Source organism: Drosophila sulfurigaster, chromosome 3 (genome assembly GCF_023558435.1).
Source record: "Drosophila sulfurigaster albostrigata strain 15112-1811.04 chromosome 3, ASM2355843v2, whole genome shotgun sequence".
Classification (NCBI taxonomy): Eukaryota; Metazoa; Arthropoda; class Insecta; order Diptera; family Drosophilidae; genus Drosophila; species Drosophila sulfurigaster.
In genome coordinates, this window is record NC_084883.1 from 22980161 (window position 1) to 23006910 (window position 26750).

The 26750-nt window shown below is 39.5% G+C and overlaps 2 protein-coding genes across 6 annotated transcripts in view; one reads left to right on the top strand and one right to left on the bottom strand.

Annotated features, from left to right (window-relative positions):
- The first annotated feature begins 6827 nt into the window (after positions 1–6827).
- Positions 6828–7517, top strand: LOC133843893 (uncharacterized). The gene has a single exon (XM_062277651.1). The coding sequence runs from the start codon at positions 6929–6931 to the stop codon at positions 7088–7090; it is 162 nt and encodes a 53-aa protein (XP_062133635.1). The 5' UTR covers positions 6828–6928; the 3' UTR covers positions 7091–7517.
- A 14531-nt stretch (positions 7518–22048) lies between these two features.
- Positions 22049–26750, bottom strand: part of LOC133842295 (zwei Ig domain protein zig-8) — a 71167-nt gene continuing 66465 nt past the window's right edge. For all 5 annotated transcript variants that reach the window (XM_062275337.1, XM_062275339.1, XM_062275338.1 and 2 more), the window contains 4 exons: positions 25011–25145; positions 24599–24812; positions 24016–24127; positions 22049–23904 (listed from right to left, as the gene is read on the bottom strand). In XM_062275337.1, coding sequence (XP_062131321.1) covers positions 23886–23904; positions 24016–24127; positions 24599–24812; positions 25011–25145 — 480 coding nt within the window. In that variant the 3' untranslated portion in view covers positions 22049–23885. The remainder of the gene's footprint in view (positions 23905–24015; positions 24128–24598; positions 24813–25010; positions 25146–26750) is intronic.

Genomic DNA, 26750 nt, shown 5'->3' on the forward strand with positions numbered 1-26750 from the left:
CTGAGTAGTGAATGCTTAATATGGAAAAAGTGTATACAGAGAACAGAAGAAAATTCAGTTAGCCTCACAGAATGTTGTCGTTTTGAGCCAAGGTTTTCCCTTCCCTTCCCTTCCATTCCCTTTCCCCACCCTAGCCTTCGCCCTCGTCTTCCATAGCTTTTACTTGTCGTCTACGCTTCGTTTCACTCCTCTTGGCATTGCATCTTCATTTAACAGTTTTGTGCTTTTAATTCTTATTTAAAATTGCATGCTCATCTCTTAAGTGGGCATGCTGCATTTAATTTTATTTATTCATGTTTCTTTTATATACTACAGTATCTTTTTTTTTGGTTTTTTTGTATCTTTATTTATTTTTTTGCAGTCGTTCTTAAAAGCCAAGCGGCTTTGCTGTCGCTGCTGCTCGGACATTTTCCGTTTTTGTTGTTGCTGCTCTTGCTTGCTGCTGCTGCTTTATTTTTCAAGTGGAGGAAAATATGCTTCTATTAGTATTGCTCTCTGTGTGCACTACGATTGCGACTCGGACTTCGGATGCAACTGCGAATTCGAATGCGACTGCAACGCCTGACTGCGCCCCAGGGCTATTATTTAATTATTTTGTCAATGTGTTTTTGTTGTTTTAGTTGTATTCTTTTATTTTTTATTCTGCTCAATTCGACCTGAAAAAGGAGAAGAAGAAAAAGATGGCCAGAGCTTTTGGCTTATACTATATACATATACAGCATGCGATGTGTCCGTATTTTCTGCACTGTTTTTTTTTTGCGCTTGCTCTTCAACTTAATTTCTTATTGATTTCGTTGGCATTCGATTCGATTTGCCACGCTCCGCTCTGCTCTCTGTGATCAGCTTATTTCATTTTCTATTTATCAAATTCAAGTTACTTGGCATTAATCGCTGCCAAATCTGCCAGTTCTTTTTTTTCTATTTTTGTCATTTTTTTTTTTTGTATAGGCCAGACCCTAGACTGTAGAAGACTGTATAGACCCCCGACAGTTTCAATCTATTTTTTTTTGTTTAGTTTTGTGTTGTAAATTCTATTCAATAAAAACTGACAATGACTCGAGCATACAAAGTTAATTATTGCAAAAGTCTTATAACTCATTTCTTTTTCTATGCATAGTTTTCTTTTTATTATTATTATTTCTTAGTCTTTTTTTTGCGCCCAACCCATTCACATTGCCACCAAAAATCGTTTGACAAAGAAAGTTTGGCAAAAAAGCAAAAAAAAAGCATAATAAATAATGTGCTAAGAAAAGCCGCTAACAAAGGCGCCCAGCCAAATGCGCTGTATGACGACTATCTATGAGTTTGTCTGTGCTTGTCTGTGTCTCTCGGCCCTGCGCGGTCGCACACAAAAAATAAAAGCCAAAAGTGGAAAAAGTTTATTCTGGTCAAACTGCTTCCGTTTGCGGAATTGACCTAGAAAACGCGAAATTAATAAAAAAATCGCATGGAGCAACAAATAAACCGAATCCGAAGACACAGGCGACAACGTTGAAGCTTAAAGTGTCATCGAGTAATAACAAAGTAATCAAAAAGAAAGAGACAAGCGAGAAGCTCTGAGAAGTGAAGCATCGTGAAGTGGCAAGAAAAAATCGTACAACGAAGCTGTAATGCTCTTAGAACAATTCTTGGTGTATTCAGAATTTATTAAAATAATAATAATTATTCTTAAATTTATTACATCAATAACATCGAATTAAGAGTTTCATTAATTTACTCTTCTAACTTTTTGATAAAATGTGCAAAAGCAATTCATTACTCGCGTTAATTTGATACCCTTTTCTTTTCTTTCTTCGCGCGGAAATTAAAAAGTCATAAAAAATAGACAAAGAAATGCTAAAAGTAAAAAATAGAAATAGCTACAAAATGCGCTGCCTAAATGAAAGACAGCAGCAAAAACAACAACGGAAAGAATCTAAACCGCATGAAAGCTGACGGCCAAGAGCGCAGACTAGTTTACTGTAGTTGCTGTTTTTGTTGTTGCTGTTGTTGTTGTTGTTGTTGTTGTTGTGTGGCGTTCTAGCCAAGTTTGTCGCCGGCCTGCGAATTTTGTTACTGTTAAATAAATCTTCTTCAGTTGAGTTTTATGTCTTCATGCGGCTTTAATGAAGCCAACCCGACGCTTCATGTCGTGCCGTTGCTGCCGTTCTCCGAGCTGGATGGAAAGACGGACGGACAGACAGACAGACGGACGGACGGACTGCGATGTAGCGACGGGACGACAACGTCTTTAGCCGCAGGCTGTTGACATGGCGCGCAGTTTTTTTTTTCGATTTGGCATTATGAAAATGTTGTTCATGTTGTTCGTGTTGTTGTTGTCGGTGTCGGTGTTGGTGTGGAGAGTGAATGTGCCAGTATCTTGGCCATGTAATTATGTTTTCATTTCAGCAGCAAAACTCAAAGTTAATAGGCAAGCATAGAACTACTTTCGTTTTGCTGAGCCTCCAGAGTTTGATTTTGATGGAGCAGCACTTATAAAGCACTTTTCTTAATTCACACACTCACAATCACACACCGGTCCGGCACACACACGTTGTTGTTTGCGTGTGTGTGGGCACAGAGACACCAAATAAAGATTCCAAACTCAAGTTGTCAGCCAAATAAATTGTCAATATTGCCATTTGGCCATTCGACTGTTTGGCCGTTTGCCTGTTAGTCGTTACTTGTTTGTTGTTGTTTTCCACTTTGGCTCTGATTTGATTTCTGTCTGACCGCCGTCCCGTTTGGTCGTTGATGGCTGGCCCTGGCTGACCACTGACTTTTCTGTCCGTCCGTCCGTCTGTCCGTCCGCCCGTCTTGCCTTCGTCACTTTATGGCCAACTGTATATTTCGGCCAAAATGTCACTTTTTTATTGTCTTTTTATGAGCGCAGCGTGTCGCTGGCCCTCCACACGGAGTTGTTAAACGTGCGTCGCTACTTTCGATTAACGAAAATTATTTCACTACATTAGTGTTTCAATGTGTGTGCCCAGAGAGACAGCAAACAAGCAAGCAGAAAAGAACAAAATCACAAAAAAGCAACAACAACAACAAGCTGCATAAAGAGCAACACAACAACAAGCAAAAAAAAAATTGGGATTTCGTTTTTATTGAGATATATTTTCCTTTTTATGACAGGCGTCTTATATGGACATCTGCCGAATTGGCCAAGTTATCTAGTTTTTTTTTTTTTCTCTTTTTTTATATCTATGCTCCCCGCAGCAGTTCGCAGTATCTTGGTAAAGAGAGCTGTGCCATCATTTGTATACAGCGGACGTAGATCGTACCTGCAAATAGTATAAAAAGGAATTGCTTTCAGTATTTATACGACTGCAGTTGGAAAATACCAATTGAAGTAGTAAACTAAGCACTGCCAGATGCGAACCTAGAGCCCATATATCTACGTAGTTATAGAACTCCATTCAAATACATTTTCTCTCATACTTTGTCCGGATGCCAAAAAGAAATTTTGAGCAAAGCTTACATAGTAATTACGCTTTTTCGCGACTAACAACGATTACTTTCTTGATTTCGGAATTATACCTCCATGTTTTCTTTATTATTCTCCAGAAACATTATCTTATATACAGCATGTGGTATATTTTATTATTTTTTGGTATATAAGTTTTATATGATTTATAAATAATACCTCATTATTTTGCTTTGATTGAAAATGGGTATTTTAGTATTATTTTATGAATAATTAGTATTATTTTATGAATATTGGTTTCATTGAAAATATGTATGTTTTCAGTATATAAATTCAGTATATTGCAATATTATAAATTGTCATTTTAGTGTTTTCAGTATATAAGTTTGGTTTTCTAAATACTACCGCATTGATTTTTCTTAGAAATGGTTACACACTCGAATGTAGCTTTCTTACTTCCTTTAAATTTTCATTCAGCTCTCTCTAGGGTATATCTTAGTCAGTCAGTAGATGCTTGACTGCCTAGTGTTTCGCTTTATTTAGTATGCGCTGTTTTCTAAGTCAAATGCGTTAAGCATTTCAATTGCAGCTTTTGATAAATGGCCAGCAAACTGAGTGTCAGCATTTGTTGTTGTTGTTGTCATTGCTGCTGTTACTCTTCTTCATGTCTTGTTGTTGTTGTTGTTGGTGGGCTGTTGTAGTCAGCGCTTTCATCGTTTAAGCCAGACGCGAGCACTACATTTGACGACCGTGGGTGAAAATAACCAAAAATGGCATACAGCTTTCGCCCATTTCTGTCAAAAATCCCCACACAAAGACTCCAGTTGGAGTCGTCGCGACAGACGACAGACAACAGACATGGAATGTACCTTGCTTCAAGACATACAAGACACACACAAGACACACTCTTTTATTTTTCACTTGTTTCTTCTTTCTTTTTAGCGCAAGGTCAACGCATAGTTCTTGTCTTGCTAACACACAAACTCATATTCATAACTAACGTTCGCTTTTTTGGAACTCAGTTCCGTTGTGGCAACGGAGGAAAGAGACGAAAGAGGTGAAGAGACGGCGCTCCACAGCGACACAAATTACGTGCCCGACGCGTTTGTCATGCGCGTTTCAACTTGCCGCATGCAAAAGCTGAAGTTGTTAGTCACTCAGTGTTCATTATACCACAAAATGCTGCACGCCCCAACGTGGCAGGCAGGCAGGCAGGCAGGCAAACAACAGCAGGGCTCTGCACAATTTTCACGCCTTCTTCTGCTGCACTTAATTTTACTTTCGGCAACAGATTCAAGTCGGCGACCAGACTCCAAGACTTCTTCCAAGTCTCCCCAGACGCATGCGCATGCGTCTCACGTAGCCAGACTCTGTGTCCGTCCGTCCGTCCGTCTGACGGTCTGTCAGTCTTTTTCTTTTGACGCTCTGTATCTCGCTGAGTTTTGGCTGCTGCTGGTGGTTTGTGAACTTTCTGTGAAAGTTCTGTGGCTCTGCGGCGACTGCATAAATCTTCCACACACACATTTTTCTTCGCATTGTATCAACGTTCCTATTAGATACAATCTTGTCTCTTCTACACTTATTTTTTCTGGTTTCTCTGACTACTTAGCGGCTTCTGTAGCATTTTTCCCACATGCTGCGCATTGTTCAGCGCAACTGCGCCGCAGCATTGTAATTATTATTTATAATAACAATAAGAAGTCTGAAATACATTTTTGTGAATAATATGCAAAAGTTCCAAAATGGCAACTCACGGAATTCTGCGCACTTTCAAGCGTTTAATTTGTTGTGCAGTAATAAAATTAACTATGAATTATTTGCGTTTTGCATTCTTTCGGCCACTTACCGAATAATTTGAAAGTAAAATCGTCTGTCATGCGAGGAGGTTTTGTTGTGTCTATTTATAGAGCTACTGCTGCTACACATCTTTATGGGTAATTTGTTTATTTTATAACATTTTTGGATTAATGCGCCGCTACCTTCACGCATCTATAGATGCTGCTGCTGCTGCTGCTGCGAGTCGCATAATGATAATGCCACATTATGAACGCGTTCGTCGTCGCATTAAAACAAACATAACAACTACGTGACTAATTATGTTGATATCAAACATGTTTTATTTTTTTCCCTTCTTTCTTCAACGCTATTAAAGCTGTCTGTGTATCTTTGTCTCTCTGCCTGTCTCATTGTCTCCACACATGTGCGTGTGTGTGTGTGAGAGTGGAAGAAAGTGAAATTAATGTTAAGTGCGCATATAAACATGTTTGTATTTCAGTTTTGCGAGCATTTCTGCCGTGTTTGGTTCTACCAAAATGCCGTTTGGAACGTGTTTGTATTTTCATTAAAATAAATTAACAATCTGCTGTGAAACTGACAGTATAAAATTACCCAGTTATTAGCTCGTTAAATGCCTCAAACACTCCGTATTTCTTTATCAACTTTCGGCCAGAAGAGAGCCTGCAATGAAACCAAGAGGAAAAAAAAAACTATGCCCAGAACGTGTCTGCAGAAATGTTCCCATGGCAAAGTTCAGTAACCTCCTCTGATGCTCTGATGAAGCTTTCCATTTCTATATGTATGTAGACTTGGTTCAATTTATTGCCACAATTTTTTTTATTTTTTGGTCTTTTTTCCGTTTTTATTTAGTTTTGGAACCCATTCAAATGAAAGTGATAAATTTTGTTGTGATACGCAGTGAGAATTTTCACCAGAAACAAAGCCAAACAAAATGCGCATAAAAAATAGTTGCACGTAATTTAGTACAAAACAACAGCAACCACAAAACAAAAAAAACAATGACAACGACGACGGCAATGACAACTGCGCTGTGGCTACCTGAAAGAAGATAGGTAAATGCGACTCGGCAATAAAAAAGAAAGAAAAAAAGTGAAAAACTTAATGCAAATGCCTTGAGTTGAGCTTGTTGTTGTCGTTGATGTTGTTGTTGTCGTGTGGGCCAAGTGCATGAGAAATATACAAAAACCTAAATTAGAGTCCACAAAGTGGACATTGAAACCGAAAGTGCATAATTAATTTCGCTTTTCATCGGAGACCTCCTCAAATGAGAAATGCTAAACACGCGCCGAACCCCTTTCATTATTTCATTAGCACGTTGCTGCGTTTTTGGAAGTGTCATTAAAGTTTTTTGGCAAATATGATTGAGAGAAACACTTAGCCAAAGTGCTAACCGGACGAGTCGATGTGGCAACAGGCTGGCATCGGGCAAACACTGCGTATGCATAACATTTATGGGCATGTATGTGAGTGTGTGAGTGCGAGTGTATTTTGTCTAAAAATAATATGGACAAGTGCTAGATTGAATAAAAATCGTATATTTCAAACTGTCAAAGGCAATTTAAGCTGAAACGCAAACACACACATACTCAGTATACATATATAAACACACATACATTGGGGGGCACCCACCCACACTCACACAGACACACACACACATTGTGGCAGGCAACAGACCAGGCAACAACAACAAGAACTCATCGAGAGCGAGTCTACAACAAACTGATGTGCGGTTTTGGTTTCATGGCTTACGGTTTTGATTGCTGCCATCGCTCAATTGATTTTCCACTAATGCCATCGATTGGCACAACCGAAATAAAAGTGAAATGCAAAGTATTAAAAAGCACAAACACAGCAACGCACCCACACACACAAAAGGCAAGCTGAAACTTAAACGTCAAAATAAACAATTTGTCATGCTTTTATTAAAAACGCACAAAAAAAAAGAAGAAAAATAAACGAAACGAAAATAAATGAAACTGGAAACAAAAATAAGCGCAAGTCCATCATTTGACATGAAATTGAATCGCATCGGATTCGCATCGCAATCGCAAATAAGAATAAACACACGACGACATTCAATTTAGGCCAAAACATTCAAACTTAAATAGGATTAGTTGCGGCTTGCGTTAAATAGTGGAATGAGCTCCATTTATTTGTTCAGTTAAGCGATAAGTGAAAATCAGCATACAAAACAGCCACAAAAAAGATTTGAATTAATTCCAAATAGTAACACACAAAATTCGATTTAGAATAAAATGCAGAAATAGAATTAAATAAAGAGACAAAAACAAGCAAACAAAAAGATAACTATCGTCATTTAGAAAGCTGCCAAAAATTGTTGCAGATTGTTTAAACTGATATGGCAACAGTCGAGCATAAATCTTCCACTCGACAGCTGAATCACCTTTCGATACCCTTGCTGGCGGGTATTTAGAACTTGATGCCAAATGTGTAACAGGTATGCGAAGATTCCTAGGGTATTTAATCGCCCGTCGACTTTCGTTTCAAGTGTGTTTGTGTCTGCTCTTTTGCGGAATCTTACGCCCACATATTTGCTGTCATCTGCTGGCCACAGTTTTGTGGGCGTGAAGGAAGTGTAAGGGAATCTCAACTTTACCTCAAAGCACATAAATGTCAAATGCAACTACAATAATAATTCATTTCACTGCAAGCTGCGAACTGCATTTGATCTGTGTGCTTTCCCCTTCTCTCTCTCGCTCTCTCTATCTGTGTATGTAATTTCCATTCCCATAGTTGGCTTTTGTATTAGTCTCCTGTGCAATTATTAATTAGCAGATTTTTAAGCAATTCATTTGCATACTTTGTGCAAGTTGTTAATATTTAACCAGTCATATTTGATTGCGCTGCGCTGTGTGCATGCTTAATAAATTTATTATTTGAATTTAGTCATATTATAAATAGTTAATTTCATGATTTGCCAAAGCAGACCGAGTTTCATTTAAATATTAAATTTCGATGTGCAATTCAATAAGGTTTATGCCATGATTTTGCAGTTGCTGTTGTTGGCAGCTCCTTTTGTGCTTTCTCGGCTAATTAGCGTTAGTCAACATTGAGAAACCGCAGAGAAACGTGTGCCGTGTGAGAAATTAACGCAATAAGAAAATGAGAAAAATCTCTGCTAATTTGAAACTTGAAATCACGCCTAATGAAGATTTAAACAGCTGCATCTGTGGTAAATGAATGTGTCTGTGGCTGGCAGTGTCAGTGATGCTGCTCCTGCTGCTGCTGCTGCTACTCCTGCTTCTGTTTTAGTTGTAGTTGTTGTTGCTGGGCTTTGCGGCTCAACGGCAAATCTCAAATGAAAACAAAAACGCACACGAAACGGAGTCCAAGGAGCACGAAAGCTCCAAGGGGAGCTTGCAGTGGCAAATGCATTATTAATAAATGAAAACGCTGCGCGTGTAGATTGCAATTTATGCAAGTGTATGTGTGTATATCTCTGTGTCTGTATGTGCCCCAGTGAGCGCACACAGTTCATGGACAATAAGATGTCCTGCCAGAGAGAGCGAGCGAGCGAGCAAACGAGCGCGGACATCAGCTTGTGCGTCGTTGCTTTTCCGGTGTGAATTAGCGTCGAGTGCCACATGCAATTTCCTGTTGTTGTAAATTGCAGCAGCAGCAACGCGGCATTGGCAACAGCCACAGCAGCAGCAGCAGCAGCAGTAGCAGATGTAGTCAGAGCTGCTGCTGATGCAATTCTTGGGCTGCCTTTAATTGCCGAACACGGTGCTGTTTTATGGTCGATGCTTTAAATTGAACGCATTGCGAGCACTTAACACACACTCAGCGCCAGTTTTGGGCAACTTTTAGTGGCCTCGCCGTCGGGATGTTGATGTTGCTCTGCATCAGCATTCAATTTGCTTGGTTTTTAGCAGCAGCACAGTAACAGTAACAGAAGCAGCAGCAGCAGCAGCTGAAAGACTCGAGCTCAAGCAAGCACAAAGCTCAACTAGCTGCGGAAATTTGCTCAGTTACTTTTGTGCAATCCCCAAATCCCAGTTCAATTTTATCTATGTATCCATCTGAAACTACTTGGCAAATAGCAGCAGCAGCAGAAGCAGAAGCAGCAACGACAGCAGCTATGGCTTTGACTGGTTTGCTGCTGCTGCAAATGTATCTGTAAATGTATCTGTATCCGTGTCTGTATCTGTATCTGTATCTGTAGCTGTATCTGTGATTGTGTGTATACAGCTTCAATGAAATTGTTGACGTAAATGGACAACAAAGCCCGGCACTCAGTTGCATTTTTCTTTGGCCTTCCAATGGCATCCCTTTCCTTTTGGTCGCTCGCTTGCTTCCTCGCTCGGTTCGTCGTGTTATAACTGCTGCACAAAAATGCATGCTTCGTTTAATGGCAACGGGACTGAAATTCATGTTTATTGCATTTTGCATGCTGGCAAATAAACGCCAACCCTTTTGATTGTATGCAATACAAATACAACTAAAAAAAAAACGGAGTAAAGAAAAAAATGTAGTAGAAGAGACTCTCTACTAGTTCGGCTCAATTCAAAAGCTGGCGCTTGCTTAATTTTTTTTCTTTTATTTCATTTGCTTTTTTTCTTTTGCTATTTGCCAGACCCCCAAAGAGTTAGCTGACCACAAAGCCGCAGTTGCAATGCCTTGAAATTTACCTTTGCTTGGGCAAACAGACTTGATTGGCTGCTGGACGTGCAGACGGAAGTGGAGAGGGGAAGAGAGAGGGTAAAACGGCAATAGCATCAGCAATGGGAAGCTGTTGGTGACCTCAACGCTTCAGCAGCAATAGCATCCATCCATCTATAGTGCTCGTAATTAGTGCATGCTATATGCTATTCAATGTGAATAAGAGTAACTGGCTTTATTCGAGATCTCTCTCTCTCTCTCATTCTCTCTCTCTTCACATGTGAACGGGAGGCGCGCTTTTGTTTGCTTAGATTAATGCTTGTAGCTTGCAGCCTAGAGGTGAAGGGTCGCTGTTCAACCGTTCTTTATGCTCAGCTTTTTATTTAGTTATGCACTGTGACCAGACTAACATGCATGCAAATATCTAAATATCTACATTTACAAACGGGAAAAGTGAATGCAGGCAAAGGTGAACAGGTAAATGGTAATGGTAAATGGCAATCACTGGTTGCTATGGTGCGTATACGCAATGCGTCTTTGTGCCTGCCAATTAAATGCGCTTGTGCTGGCAACTTCTTCCAACTGCCAACTGGCAACTGTCTAATGCAGCTTACAGGCACATGCAATCGATTTGTATTCCTGTTACGTTCCTCTTGTCTCCCAGTAAGCAATTTGCTTAGTTACGAGCAAGCTATATTTGGTTCCATCTCCTCTTCGAATTTGCTTGTGATCATCATCATCATCATCCTCGTGGTTGTCGTTGTCGTAGACGCTTTTCTTTAGCTGCATCGAATGCACATTTTCAGACCATCCGCAGGGACAAAATGATTCACAAAGCGAACATTTTTCGCACAGTTTGCCTTATGCACTCGCATTCACTTGTGAGCACGATAATAAGACTGCTTCTGTGAGTGAATTTATTTAGCATTCGCTCAACTCTGAAGTTCAAAATCATATCTCGCTTACTCACATCTGCATATCACAATATATTGTTCTAAATGCTTGCAATCGAGTTGATGGTATAGCTATATTTCAGTTGCACATATTTCTAAAGACAATACGTAGTTGGAAACAGTTCTTAATGTGGTATGAAATCCATCTTCATGCCTGGGAAATTAACTCACTTCATGCTGCAAACTGCTTTAGCCTGTTTAGAAGGCCAAATACACAATTGAATTCGATTCGAACGTGGTCAGCAAGAACAAGGAAATCTATCAGTTCAATTGGAATAAACCCTTTGTTCGTTTGAACAGCATCGATGCATAATGTGTGGCTGCTACTATAGAGCAAATTAGCATCCATTTGGTTTTAAATCTACTTCAATTAGTAGAGGCTACTAAGAGTAAGCGATGTTGAAACACGCACCAAAAGGATGCATGGCAATAAGCAAAAAGAGAGAGAGAGAGAGAGAGAGAGAGAGAGAGAGGATGTAAATACAGAGAGACTGTGTGTTGGATTTTATTTTCAATTATGGAAACCAAGGAATATTGAAGCCGGAATTACGCATTTCACTTTCTCATTTCCTTCTCATAAAGGGAAAAATGCTTCCTTTGCTGCGGCAGGTCAGCAACTGAAGAGACAGCTGAAGAAAAAGCCACAGCACAGCTGCAATACCACCAGCAGCATCAGAAGCAGTAACAGCAAAGAGCGGGCGCTTAAGGGAGTAATAAAATTCATTTTAAATGTAGTTTGACAAAAGATATGGAGGACCATTCATATGGGAAATACACACCTCAAAGACAATTAAAAATGGAACGGAGAAAATGCTTGCGAAAGTCAAATTATTTCCGATTGTTATCCTTGGTTAAAAAGACTCGTAAAATATGGCATTGAGCGGGAATTGTGAACATGGGAATTTCGGCAAATAAATTCGCATGGAAATGAACTTGTCTTGTTTTTGATGGCTTCGTCATTAAGCGGTCGCTTTTATGTATTATAATTTAGAATTTTATGACCTGACGTGATATTAAAATACGCTTACGCTTACGATTAATTTGGAGAGCAGCAACAAAAAGAAAAGCATTGATAAAATTCTGCACAAAAATAAAACTAACAACGTTATTGTTATCGGGTCAGTTATTCCCAATGTTGCCATGAAAATAGTTATAGACAATTTGTGTTCAAATAGTTTTAACTCGTTTTACTTTTATTGCGTTGCTCAAACTATCGAATTTCAAGCTAATTTATAAAACTAAACGAAGCGCAGAAAAGGACAAAAAAAAAAAGAAGAGAAAATGCAGCTAGATGCTGTACAAACGCAGATAATCCATTGAAATGCCAAGAAATAACTCAATAAAAGCCATTGGCTGAATGACAAGAAGTTGGCAAACTTTAAGATATATAAATGCCCTTCAATTTCAGGACAATAAATTAACAAGGAACGAGCGCGCGGCTGAGTAAAATGAGCAGAAACAAAGAAAGGAAGACAGAGGCAAGAGAAGCGCAGCCAAGGAATTTAATTTGGAGCGTTGTCATTAAAGAAAATGCTAAAGAGCATTTCACAAATTGCTAAGAAAAGCGCATTCATGAGCAAACAGAACTTTGTGACGTTGCTGCTGTTGCTGCACTCGCATATTCAATGGAGTTGAACAAGCAAATAAATTTGATGTTGCTACCAAAAAAAAGCATTCAATCAGGCCACAGTGGGGACACTAAAACTGACGTGCTGGAGGAGGCATGGGCACAAGATGGGTCATGGAGTGGGCCAAAGAAGTGAGCAGTTAAAAGTCAAATGGCGCGCACAAGAGCAATAACAATGAGCACAACCGGCAGCAGCAACAACAACAGTTGATGCTGTCGTGACCATGACGATGGTCCGTCCATTCGGCTGTTCTATTCCCATTCCCAAAACTCAGAACCATAGCCATGGCCATGGCTAGGAGTCAGACTCATGGCAGGAGCCGGACACAGAGATCCGTTAGTCCGCTGGGCCATTGGGGACATTACACAAAATCGCTTGTAATCAATCAGCAGCAAATTAAATTTCCAAGCGGCGGCAGCGCAGATTAAGTATGAAATTGTACGCCGCATTGCAGTCGCATGGGGAGAAGCTTAATGCAGCAATCTCTGGCTCAGTGTGTATGTGTGTGTGTTGTTGTTGTTGTTGCTGATATCTAGTGGCAAACGAACATCTAAATGCCGAAAGAGCAGTTCGCCTCATTTAGCGCATCTAAATTCTGCTTGAAAATTAATAAATTTACCCAACGTGCCGCTGCCTCAATTTGCTGCTGCTGCTCTGCCGCGCGCTCTGCTGCTGCGCTGCTGCGTCAGCTGACAGCCATTTCTCACCACGCTCCCATAGACGTCGCCATGGCGGCCATCATTGGGAGCACCGAGGCGCTCAAGTGTGTGCGTGAGCTGAAAAATTTTTATTGCATACATTTCAGCAGTCAGCATAATTTCTCACTTCTGCCACGAGCCAAGCTCAACTGAGCTGAGAGCTGTGATGTGAGTTCAGTTGAGCTGTGCGTGAAGTTTATTAGGCGCCGGCACGCACCACAAAATGTCGTCAGTCAACACTCCTCTTTCTTCCCAGCTCTCTCAGCCCAGCCAGCGTGGCAGCTTGTGGCTCAATTTTGACAAATTTCATATGGCCGCACACACATCGCATTGACGGAGGTTATTTTCATTGGGCCAACGCACGATTCAATAGATTTATGGGCTCAAAGCGATTAGTTAAAACACAATCTTTAGAAAATTTAATTGATTGGGAAAATATCAATAGAATACGGACTTTATTCAAAAACAATAACCCTAGTGAAATGTGCTCAATTTTTATTTTACATAATAACCAAACAATTTAAAACACCCAATTCAGCAGTATAACTCAGATATCGTCGTAGCGATATTGCCATTTGCCACCAAACAACATTGATGTAAGCTATGCAAAAACGTGACGTATACGTTATTTTTACGAAACTTACTGAAATTGATTTTATGCTAGATTCTTTTATTTACTGCATACATACATATACTAAATACTAAATACTAAAAACTAAATATCAATGAATTATAAACATTACAATTTTAGTTAGTTCTATACTACAATTCAAATGTTGTTACAATCAAGTTTAGTATAATCTTATGCTGTCATCAAACTTGCCATTTGTGGTTTCACTTGATTTCGTTAGGATAGCGCGTGTTTTGGGTCTTCATGTGCTATGTGCCGAAAAGATTGAAGCATAAACAGTTTATTTTAATGCGTGCTCCGTACGCATTCACGCCCATACTGAGCCCATAAATAAAGTCCTGGAGAAGTCCTTCGCACTCTTCCCTTTTTTTGCTGCCTCTTCACAGAGAGATGATGAATTGCGCTGATGACTCATTGGGGAGCATTCTTTTTCGCTTCTTTTTCCCTTCCTTATTTTCTTTAGCAATATTGTTTATATTTATTTGTAGCGTTTTTTTTTCTGTGTTTTGCCGTACTCGTACTTGTTTGTATTTTGTTATCCGTTTTCTGGGTTTTGCTTTTGGGTTTCCTCTGTCAGCTGGTATGCACAGTTTATTGGGTAATTAGTCTAATTAACGCGCGCGCAACTTTCAAAGGCTGCCAAAATGAACCTGACTCTTATTACGCACTCCACTAATTAAACACGCTTTTTATTTTAATCCATTACTCGATGGATTCGCACAGCTGTTGAATTGAAATCCCAAACCTTTCTTCTTTCTTTGCTTCAGAGTGTCCTTTAGCTTGGCCTGCATTTAAGCTAAATCAAAAGCAAACTCGGGTGCTTGAACTGTGTTACTTTATGACAATGGAGAGGGGTAAAGTATGAGGAATAGAGACGAGTCCTGTGAGTAATATAAACCAAAAGGTTTGATTTTTTTTAAATAGTTGCGCAGCACTTCAGTTTGTATTTGACAGAGAGAGAGAGAGAGAGAGGGGGATAGACAGACCGAGTCAGTCTGAACAATGCAGAAACTAATAAAACTTTGTTTGCAGCGCCATATTCAACACACACAAACAGACATCATCTATACACATTTGTAGAGTGCAACGAAGAAAAAAGTGGAAGGAACGCCGTAAAACGTAGAATAACTGCAACTTCAACTCCAACTCGACACTAAATCAAAAGTTAAAGAAAGCAGCTCGATGTCCAGGGCAAGCGCACTTCGACTGCTGCCTGGCTGCCTGCAGTAGAAACGTGAGAAAGTAGTGCTAAGAATTTATGCACTCACCGCATGCCAAGGAATTGGACACACACATACACACACACACAAGCAGTCAGGTAAAGCGGAAGTTCGTGGCCCATAATGGCTCAAATCTGAATTATGCGGCAAAAACGCAAAGGCAGCGGCTGAGGCAGAGAAGTGAATGAAGGGCGCCAATGGGAGTCTCTGAAGCGAATGGAAATGACATGCGGACATCCGACATCAGGTCAAAAATCAGCATGCTAAGCACTTTGGCGCCAACAACAACTCGTCTTGCTGCAGAGCAGAGCCTGCTTTTGACCAGCATTTGGACAGTTTAAGGCTTGTCTTGCCCGTTCTCGTCTCCCTTTGGCCATCAAGTTTATCAATTATGTAAATGGCAAATTTAACACCTCAGCAACGTGCCACACACACACACACACACACACGATGGGAGGAAGAGGGAGAGAGACGTATAAGCAGCAGCCTCGTTGACTCCTCGCTGGTTTGGCCATAAATCTTGGACAAGCGAGTTGCAACGACTCGACGGGCAAAACCAAAAGCCACTGCAATGAATTTAAACTACTTTGAAGCTCGCGAATTTTTTTTTAAGCACCGCCTGCGACGGTCGCCAGTCGCCAGTCGCTCGTTGTTTAATTTTACAACGCTGTTCGGCAAAGTCCGGATATCACGGCAAAGTGGATTTTTCCGTCAAACATAAAAGCAAAGTTCGCACTCGCAATTAAGGGGAAGGGCAAGGGCAGCCCAGTCTGAATACTCAAACTGCAGTATTTTGTGCGAAAATGAAACACAAATGCCCGCCGGCTTATTAATTTAAATGTGAAAACGGAAAATGCACAAAAAAAATAATGATACAGCAAAAAAAGCGTTGCAAACGTATGAAACAAAACACAAGCAATTTTTGCTGTCTGCTGTTTTCTTTATTTCAACCATAATTCTTAAACGCTTTCTGCTTGCATAAGCATTTGCTGTACTCAAACATATGTATAAATGTATATATAGCATGTATATATGTATGCTTAAACCTAAGCCGAATCGCATGCGATATCTTGCCAAATGGCAGACTCCGAATGCGACTTCAAATGCCGTCAGCTGCTGCTTGCTGCTGAGCTCAGCATAAAATGCCTTTGCTTATAATATTAAAATAGCCGGAAGCGGAAATTCGAAACGCCATTGCATGTGTGTGTTGAACTCGTATAAATATTCCATATTCACTCAGTCTCTGTCTCTCTCTATTTGTGTGTTTTTTGCATATTTGATTCTGTAAGGCAGCAGCAGCCCCCGTTGCATGTCACAAAGTATTTGATAAAAGTTGCATGCAACCGCCGCTGGCTACTTGGACTGCGTCCACCACTCAAAAGTCCCTCTACACACACACACACACCCATACACTCTGGGTAAATCAGTGTTATTGTTGTTTATTTTCAGACTGTAACAAATTATAAGTGCCGCATGTCGAAGGCTTCATTCCTTCTGCCCCCCTTTGAGCGTTGGCTGCTTTAAATGCTGGCATCTTGTTTGCATAACAAACACGTGGTGAACCTAAAAAAAAGGAAACCCAACTCGTTCCACCTGCCGTGTTTGTTTTATTATAATGAGCAGAGCTAGTGAGAGAGAGAGAGTGAGAGAGAAAGAGAAAGGGAGACAGGAAGCAGAGCTCAGTAGGAGCAAGTTCAATGACTTTTAATTGGTCAACCAGACGGGAAACGTGCTTAGCTCTGGCTAGTTGCAATGTTAGTGCAAGGCTTTATTGACCGTTTTGCATACACAACTAGCTTAGAGTCGTCCGTCCAGGCAAGGTCATTACAAATGTCGAATGCCACGTCCCGACCTCTGTGCTCTGCTCTGACATTGATGTTGAATTGATGCCGAGCGTGTCAATTATGTTGCATTGCGACATGTAATCTGCAAATGTAAGCCACACACACACACACACACATACAGAGACGGATATGGGCTGCACCCTGGAGACGCTCATTAGTTGACAACGTAGTCGAGTATGTGTATGTATGTGTGTGTGTGTGGATTACAAGTATTCCCCATGTGCGGAGGATCTACCTACAATATCCTGTTCATTAAAATTAATGATTTCGATTTAGCTTGCAACACATTTCCAAGGTTGACGCACTCAACTTTACTCTAATGAGAATTGGATATTATCTAACAAATGCAACTAGATATGAGCATAAATGCATCCGGCGTAAGCAAATAGTTGCATTATGCATCATTCGAAGCCAAGTTCAGGTTGTTTTACCAAGAATGTAATACCAAATGCTCACTTTGACGTGGCCTGCATTTGTAATTATGCTAATTGATCCAAATATTAATTAAATTAATACTATTTACATTTCATTCGAACCCGAGTTCGAGGCAATTTCTTTTACCAAATGATTCACATCGACATCAAAATGAAACTAAATTGATGACCATTTGCTTGTATCCAAGTAGGCCAATTTTAATGAGTCTTTAGTTAAAATAAAATATACGGCTTATACATTCAACTTTCAATCGAAATCCTATGAAGTTGTTAGTCTTTCGGTATAGTTGAGTCTTCTTCCTTCACTTAACTTCCTTTTGTATAAGTATAAAACTTAACACACAGTGAAATATGAAGACAAATTCCTAGAGTTTGATATTAGATATAGTTGAGTCTTCTTCCTTAGCTCAAACTCATATTGTAGAATTATTGAACATAATCAAGAGTGAAATATGCAAATTTTTGCACATTTATAGAATCATTTTAGTAAAATTTCTTTAACTAAAATTATATAATTGACAGCTATTTTAAGCAATCAACTTTGAACTCAAATTCTATGAAGTTATTAGTCTTTAGATATAGATTAATCTTTATCGCTTACTAAACCTACTTATGTGGAATTGTTAAAAATAATATTCAGTGAAGTATGCAAACTTTTTCACATTTCTAGAATATTATAAATTATATTTTCAATAATTCAAATTAAATAAAAATCAGCTAGTTTAAGCATTCTGAATCGAATCGATATTCATACTATGGAGTTATTAGTTGAGTCATCTTCCTTAACTCAAACTCGTTTTGTAGAATTATGGTGCATAATCAACAGTGGAATATGCAAAACTTTTGCTCATTTCTAGAAAGTTATTCAGCATTAAGGTAGAAATGATCAAATTTATAGAGTATGCTGTTTGCTGCGAACTTTTGATCAAATTAAGGAATACTTTTACTTTTAACTTTCTCTGTGTGTTTGTCGGTGTGTGCTTGAAATTAAAAAGTACTTCCGCATTACCGTAGTTAAGTCAAAGTTAAAGCCAAAGCGCGCTGCACATATGTATGTGTGTGGCTAACTTTTTTAATTATGCTTGGTAAAATGAAAATGAAAATGCAACTTATTCGTATACTTGCACTTTTTTTCGACCTTCAATCCATGTCCACGAGAGCTACTTGTGTCCAACAGCGAGAGTGCGGTGTGTGTGTGAGTGTGTGTGTGTGTAAAGGTGAAGGATGCCTTACGCTTTGAGTGCATTACAGCGTTTGGGACGTGATGATGCACTTGCGTTGCGTTGCGTTGCGTTACGTTGCCAACATTGATGATAACTTTTTTCACCACTTGCGCTCAATACACAAATGTGCAATAAAATATGAGCAAAAATATTTCTTCAATGGGATGTCGGGCAGCACGTAAATGGCTTTTGGCTTTATTTTATGGCGTGCAGCTGTGGTTGTTGTTGTTGTTGTTGTTGGTGTTGCTGTTGCAGTTCATGTTGTTTTGCCTTTGCCAATGCTGTGCACGGTTGCATCATCAATTATGCTTATCAAAACACAGAAAAGGGGCAAACTTTGGCCACTGACCACCAACAACACAGCACTGCACTGCACTACACTGGCCTTTGGCTTGTCGAACGGGCAGCGAGTGCAACTGATTTGAGTGCACTCGACAGGTAATAAATATGAAGTGCTAAGCACGAGATACGCGCATTTTTCTGCCGCAAAACTTTTTTGCTGTCTCTCTTTCATGCTCTCCCTCTCTCGATGTGCCTGCCACATCAATGAAACATTGTAGCCGCATATTGCAAAAGCTTTTAAACAATTGCTCTGTTTTGCTGTCTGAGGGGAAGGGAGCAATAGCAAGGCAGAAGGGGAAAAGCGATGTTTTCCAATCAATTACCACAAATGTGCAGTGCAACCCTGTGAAATGACACGCCCACGTGGCATAGATTTCCACAAATGCACAATAATTTCTGGCAGCAAAGAACATGACAGCGACAGCTTAATGCCACCTTCAGTTTTGTGACCCCCTCATCCCCTCATCCCCACACCACCATCTCCACTTGCCAACCCTTTCGTTTTCGTCTTGCTAGTTGAGCGTGTGTCCACGGAGCGTATGCGCAATGTGCGCGCCATTTGAATGATTGTTTTGCGTTCTGTTTGTTTGCACGGCCCGCGCTTGCACAAATGCTTTCTATCTATGCACGTGCATTTGTTTGTGAATGTGCCAGTGTGTTGATTACAGTTATTTCAAGTTATTTGCAATTTTCTGTATGCACTTTTGGCGTTACAACTTTGATTGATGTGCCCAAGCACAGGCCATGGCAATTGTAATCGAATGCTCCGATTGCCAGCAAGATGTTGCCTCCATCGCATAAGTTTGATTAAACTACGACAATTTGCATAAAATATTCCACGATTGAAGTGCACTTGACGATGGCTTCAAGAGAATTTGCAATTATTAGAAATGTATTAACTACATATAGAAATTACTTGTATAATTTAATTTCACTTAGATGACATCGAGTTGGACGGTTGAGGCTAATGTAACTCAATGCTCAAATATACGACAATAGCGCATAATGAAGCGTTTGAGATAAGCTAATGCTAATGCGTTCTATCGCTCACACATTTTATGAAATTATAAATTTTTGACACCAAAGACAAAAATGGTTTGCAGTATCTAACCGAGAAACGACTAAAATTAAATTGTTTTTCCTTTACCTACGCAAATTTTATAATCATTTTTGATGGGCGCCCCGTGCATTGGCAGTACACGTAATGTTATATCATTAAAGTTAATGCATTGGAAAATTCGATTACTTACAATTTGCAAAATGTGCCACAAATTGAAGCGAGTGGGCATGAGTTTTGACGTACACAAGTTAACTGCCAACAACTTGGCTTTAATGCTACGGAGGACGCAGGTGGTTTAAATGCTTATGAGATTGCTATTTTTAGGTAATTTAGGACACGGTTAAAATTAGTCAGCTATTTGCGTGTTCGCAGTAGTAGTTAACGTGCCAAAAACTTTTTAATCAAAGCGGCAAATCGAAAATAGAAATCGCAAAGTTTTCAATCTCTCAAATGTCGAAGTATTTCGACACACTCGACTCGGAGCTGTCAACAGCCAATTTTGCCATTTCGGCTGCTTGTGCGAAAATAAGGAGAAAACTAAACTGAAAATGAAAAGCAATTATAGCAGGTCGAAGTGTAAATACTCTTCGATAAGTTGGGGCAAAAAGTATAAAATTAAATTTCATAGAGTTGTGCAAATAATCAGAGAAACATGGGCTAGAAAATTAAACAATTTAATTATTGCTCAATAAATTTGTAAGCTGTCCAACAATAATTTCATACGATCCACTTGCAGAGTATTTCAATAAAGTTTCTTGCCTAGAAAGAGGCCGCTTCATGTCCAAGTTGCAAAGAGCCCATCGCTTTGTGTGTGTGTGTGTAGGAGTGTACAGTATAATTTCTTGTTGAAATTTCTCCATTACTTTTGCAGTTGAATGTTTTACTTTTACGCTCTTTGCTGGCTGCTGCTGCTGGTGGTCCTGCTGCTGCTGCTGCTGGCTCCGCCTGCCGCTTGTGCATGGGAAATTTACTCGGGGTTCATTTGATTTGCCCGAAACTTTGGTGGCCACAAAAGTTTGCTTCTTGGCGGAGGCAGCGTTCAATGCATTTGATTTTGTACGCGATCGAAAGTTTTACTTCAAGAAATGTGAATTGAATGTGGACAGGGCGGGAGCGCAACCAAGTTTCGGGGTGTCGAGGACGGAGTTTACTGTGTGTGTGCTTAAGTGCAACATGTTTGCTGATGAAATGAACGGCGGCTCGTTGAATAAAAATGTTGACAGAAAGCAAACTGCCAAAGCTTTGCGAAGAATGTCAAAATATAATTGGCGCGTAGTTGAAAAATGCTCCTTATAACAGAGATTGGGTGTGTGTGTGGGTGTGGGTGTGTGCGTCTGCCTTGTTCCAACAATGGCGTCCAATTATAGCGCAAGTGTGGCACAATGGACGTCGATTTGACGTCATTTTGAGAGCCTCAATTGCCGCCAGCTGGTTGATTGGCATTGGCTGCCGAGTAGACACGAAATTGTAGCCTACTTTTTGGCTCCCCTTGCAGCCACCCAAAACTTAAATGAAAGACTTGAACAGTTATTTTTAGTTATTTAAATTACATTTATTTCTCATGATAATCACTTGGTTTATTTCAATGCATTCCATATTGGTTTTGGTTTCAATGCAATCTCAATTAATCATTGTATGGCTATTCCTTTTTTTTGGTTTCATTTTATGTTTGGTTTTTTTTTTTTGTTCATCTTATTTGTTTGTGAACAAAGTGTTAAATTTAAATTTTGTTAAATTCATATTCATTCGAAATTGTTGTTAAAGTTAAATTTTACAGTTATGCGCAGGAGCATTTACATTGAAAACTCTTATTTTTTTTAATGATTTCATCCCCCAGTTTTCATTCTCTTCCATGTGGTTGTTGTTGTTGTTGAGTTATGCTTCGGATAAAGTACATACTTATATTAATTTCTGGCTTTATTATTTTGCATGTTTTCCATTAATTAGTTAATGGCCATTTCAATATGCTTTAATTAAAATATTTACAGTGGAAATGCTTAACAGTGGAAACCAAACGAATATTTGTTCATTTCATTTCATTTCGTCCTTTGTATCTTGTTTAAGTTTTATTTTTGTTTATATATAAAATTAAAAGTGCTGGCTTTAAATGGGCTTTAGGCATAGTACACATACACGTTCACATCAACGAAACTGACATTTGGTATTATTGGATTTGTGTTTTGTTGTTGGTTTTTTTGTTACGCAATGATTTCGGCTTTATTTTCGTATTATTGATATTATTATTACTTTTGTTTACTATTATTAGTAATATTAATTTTTCGTATTCTGCTTTTCACACTAATGAATCTATTCAAATATCATGAAATTTTTAACAGTTGTTTATTATGGGTCTTTAGTAGAGTTTTTTTTTTGTTTTTTTCTTTATGTAAATGTACTTATTGTTTTTTGGTTTTTAATTATTTATTTATTTTGAGTTTTTTTCTTTTTGTAAACTGTTTAACACACAAATATGTGATTATTTTGGATTTTCTTTTGTATGCTTATATGGATGTTAATGCTTATGAAAAACAGTCGAAAAGTTGTACATGTTGGATAACATAGATGATTTTGTCTAATCTTCAGGTGTTTTGTCGTGAAGGAAGTTAGGAAACGTCATCCTGGTATCTAAAAATGTCTGAACCTTCAATTTGATTAGAATTATATCGAACTTGCATCTCTATAGCTTAAGGTTTCTAAATGATTCAATTTTACTAGTTCGTTCCAAGCAGCAACATCTAAAGGTAGCCTCTTCGCATGTCTGTCTGATTCTCTGATTTTCGGTTTTGGCTGATTTGCTGAAACTTATGGCTAGATTCATGGCTATAGCTACGATCTGTCTGTGTAGGCTCTTAATGTTTCAGATTTGGGCAATTTATTACAACATGCAAATGACAGCTGCTCGCACTCCGAATACCCTTATTCACGCACAGCTGCTGTCCGTTCTTTTTCCCCCCATTCAGTTCTTTGTGTCTGTTTTGCTTGTTGTTGTGCTAGAATGCTTTTTTTTTTTGGTTTTATGTATTTACACTTACAATGAATAATTTCTCTCTTTTTTCTGTGTTTGTCGTGTGTGCCATGCCATTTGCAATACAATTTATTTACAAACTTAATAACGCAATTAATTACTATAATTTTTTTTTTTTACTTTGTGTTGGCTTTTGCTCTCTTTTTGTTTTGTTGTTATATAGACTTTGGGTTTATTCAATTGATAATTGGTAACAGTTGCAATAACGATTGGTATGGACTGAAATTGGCTACTTATGCAAAATGTTCTTATCTCGAATATATATGTATATAATTATTCTGTATGCGGTCGCAAGTTTGATCCATTGAGATTATATCTGTCAGCGATGCAAACATTTGCTTAAGACCCAACAAAACATATTGATTTCCAAAACAATTTGTTGCAGAGAATGGCCAATGATTGTTGTTGTTTTGTTGGGAAGGCAAAGCATTAACTATGTATAAGCTAACGAATTTAAAAGCCATAAACTAACTTGAAATGAAACTCTGGAGAAATGAATTTACCTTGAATTACAAATTTGAGGGTGATTAAAAAACTGTACACAATTATGTAAAACGATTACTAAAAACTCAACTTAAACTTATGTTTACGAGTATCTAAACATTTTATTGTTTTTCATACTTTTTTCATCTTTTGTTGTTGTTGTAAATGCCTTGCATACACACACACATACATTGAATCTAAGTCTGAATAGATTGTGATTCGATTTATGTTGATTTTTACACAGTTTCTATTGAGCTTAGCCTAAGATTTACGCTAGATTTTTATTTCTGTTTTTTTTTTTGTAAATGTCGATTTTGTTCTTTTCTTTAAATAAATTATTTATTTGTATGTATAGGTATTATATTTAATTTTTTCTTGGATTTTATTTTATTTAAATTCTAACATTGAAATAGCTTAAATAGGATTTTGTTGTGTTGTTATCATCATATGAGTACTTTACTAAATTTCCATTTTTGTTTCGCTTGCGCCATGATTTTGTATCTGATTTAAGTTGCTTAGGTCAAGAAAATGCGTCTGCAGCAGGAAATTACAAAAGAAAACCAAGAAAACCATTTACGTTAACAGTAAAGTTATGATTGCAACTTTCGAGGGGAATAAGGAGTTGGAGGGGAGCGGGGCACTTACCTCACAACGACCGTGTTTAGCAGGAGACAGGGCGCCAGCATCGACCTAAATATGTGCGTAATGCGATCGGCCGAGGAGGTTTTGCGACGTGAGATTGCCGCCATATTGTCGCCTGCAAGTGACAGCGAATATAAATAGAAAAGTATATATATAAATTTGCAATAGAATTTGTATAGAACGGGCGACGAGCGAGCGACGAAGGGACAGCAGCGAGGGCGACTGCAACGCGCATTTTCATTATCATTTTAATAAGCTGCAGGCGTTGCGCCGCTTACGCAATTTGCATATTTTCATTTACACTTCTTATCGTTGGCATCAAGTGCGCGGGATGGCTATTTAAATGCTAAAATCACAAGAAATTCAATTTGGCCGCGAGGTAGCCATGCAAATTGCATGCAACTGTAACGCCCTCGTTGTCGCCCTTTCCCCCCATTACTCTCCGCGCATCGCCGCGTTGACCCGCCGCCGTGCGTTGTCATCATCGAATAGCAAGTTGGTAACCTAGAGTTTTCTTTGCAATTTGCGCGCTAATGCAAAAGTTGCAGCAGCTGTTTAATCCGCCCATGATTCAGTCTGTGCTCACCTTTTGATACAAAGACATAAATGCTAGCTGGCTCGGTGTTGCTGGCAGAGCAGGTGTAGTTGCCGGAGTCGGTGATTTGGGGCTCGCGAATGATAAGACGACTCTGCGTGCGCGGCCCCGGTGTGGTCTCGATGGAGATGTCCCGCCTGGAGTCATAGTAGTTGATGAGACGGTCGTTTTTCTGCCAGTACACGTACTGCGGTGGTGTTGGACTCTGCCGAAAAGGAAAAGGAAACGGGTGAAGGAAAAAGAATAACGAAAAAGGGATAGCATAAATGAGATGCAAATATCACGCATACGCGGTGTATGAGTTTAAATGCAAATTGCTTTCATAACTGTGTTGCAGCTGCGGCTCTGATTCAATTGTGGCATGCAACAACTGTTATCTTTTTTTTCGTTTTTTGTTACTTACCTTCTCAATAATGCAAACCAAATTGATTGTTGAGCCCATGTCGACATGCAGTTCACCGGAGCCAAGTATGAAGGCTTCGGGCACAACCACTTGAAGATTCACAAAGTGAGAAATGATGCCAGTTGGTGTCGAGACCTGTGTTGACAAAGAAAGCAGAAGAGCAAATTCAGCAATTGAGTATCGAATTGTGAAGTTCAAGTACGATTTTGAAGTTGATTTAGACTCCCATTCGTTTAAAGCATGCGTCGTAATCAACTAAATTGTTAATGCATCAGTAAACTTGCTGCTGCTACTCTTCGTATTATATGCTATAGTTTATTCCCCTTCCCAGACATCTAGCAAACGTTTCTACTGCCAGAAATGTTGCACTCATTGAAATGCAAATCAAACAATTTCAATTTGGCACGCAAAATGAAACAAAAACGAGTATTTTCTATATAAGTGGAAAAGTGCTCGGCGTTTCCTACACGTTTCGCTTCGAAATATCCGGCGGGCAGTGGCAGCAGGAGCAGCAGCAGCAACAGACGACGGAGAACAGCAATTGCAACTGCAATCCAAAAGGAAAAATAATCATTTTGGCATATTTGCATGCAGTGCTCGTAGCCGGAGTCCGACTGTCGGTCAGACACTGACTGACTTCATATAGCGTTGGCTGGCATGTGGACTCTCCATATTGAAATTGCATGCAAACAATTTTGAAATTGAAGCTACGTTTTTCGAAGCTGCAGCTACAGCTTATCCGCACCGTTCGCTCGGCTGCTCGGCTGCTCAGTTGCTCAGCTTGTAAGTATGAATCCCAGCCAGCTGCAGTTCCAGTTGTCTTAGTGACTGGCCGGAGTAGCACTTGTCCTGATGCTGCTGCTGCCGAGCACAAACAGAGTTACTGTCAAGTGTCCATTTCAGGCGTTTCTGCAACTTTGTTGCTTTTCGGTTAGTTGTCTGCCGACTGCTTCCGTCTTTCGTCTTGTTGCTGTCGTAGCTTGATTGTTTTCTTTTCATTTCTCCATTTCATTTTTTTTTTTTGTGCTGCTGTTGTTGTTCAACATACGCCCCAAAACTCATGCCAAACGTATAGCAGCATGACTTTCGGCTTTGCCTGTTGTCTGTTGGGTTACTTTTGCATTACTTGGGATGCATGTCAGCACAGACTCGAACACACACACACACACACACATATCCTTAGTCACTGGGGCGTGTGTGTGCAAGTCACTGGCTAAATTTGTCAATGTCCAGTTTATCTGGCAGCCTTGGCGTCTGCGCTTGACAGCCACATGGTTTCGGCTGGCCGGCTAGCCTGTCAACGTCAGCGAACATGTGACACACGGCACGGCACAAGAAGCATGCAGGAGATGCGCGCAGACGCCGAGCATTTGGCTTAAATCGATGCCTTTGCATACATATACAAATACATTCAGGCATACATATGTATGTGGAGTAAAAGAGTGCATTTGCATATTACAATTAAATCATGCGCCGTGTAAAAATCGACAGTGATGTGAAATCAGCGAAACCGTAAGCCCCAAAAACCTCAATATTGCGTATACGACGCATATACAAAAGGGGGCCAGGGAGACGGGCCCCAAAACGTAGCATATGCAAATGCACTTTAGTTCATTTCAACTGCATTGCATGCATAAAATATGGAATTGCCCACCTTCCCCTTTCCTTCTCACTCCCATTCCTTTTTCCTCTTATCCATACCCTTTCCCGTTCCCATTCCCATTCCCTTTTTGAGGTGAA

Coding starts and splice junctions, on each gene's coding strand:
- LOC133843893 (XM_062277651.1), top strand. CDS start 6,929: ATGTGCGGTTTTGGTTTCATGGCTTACGGTTTTGATTGCTGCCATCGC.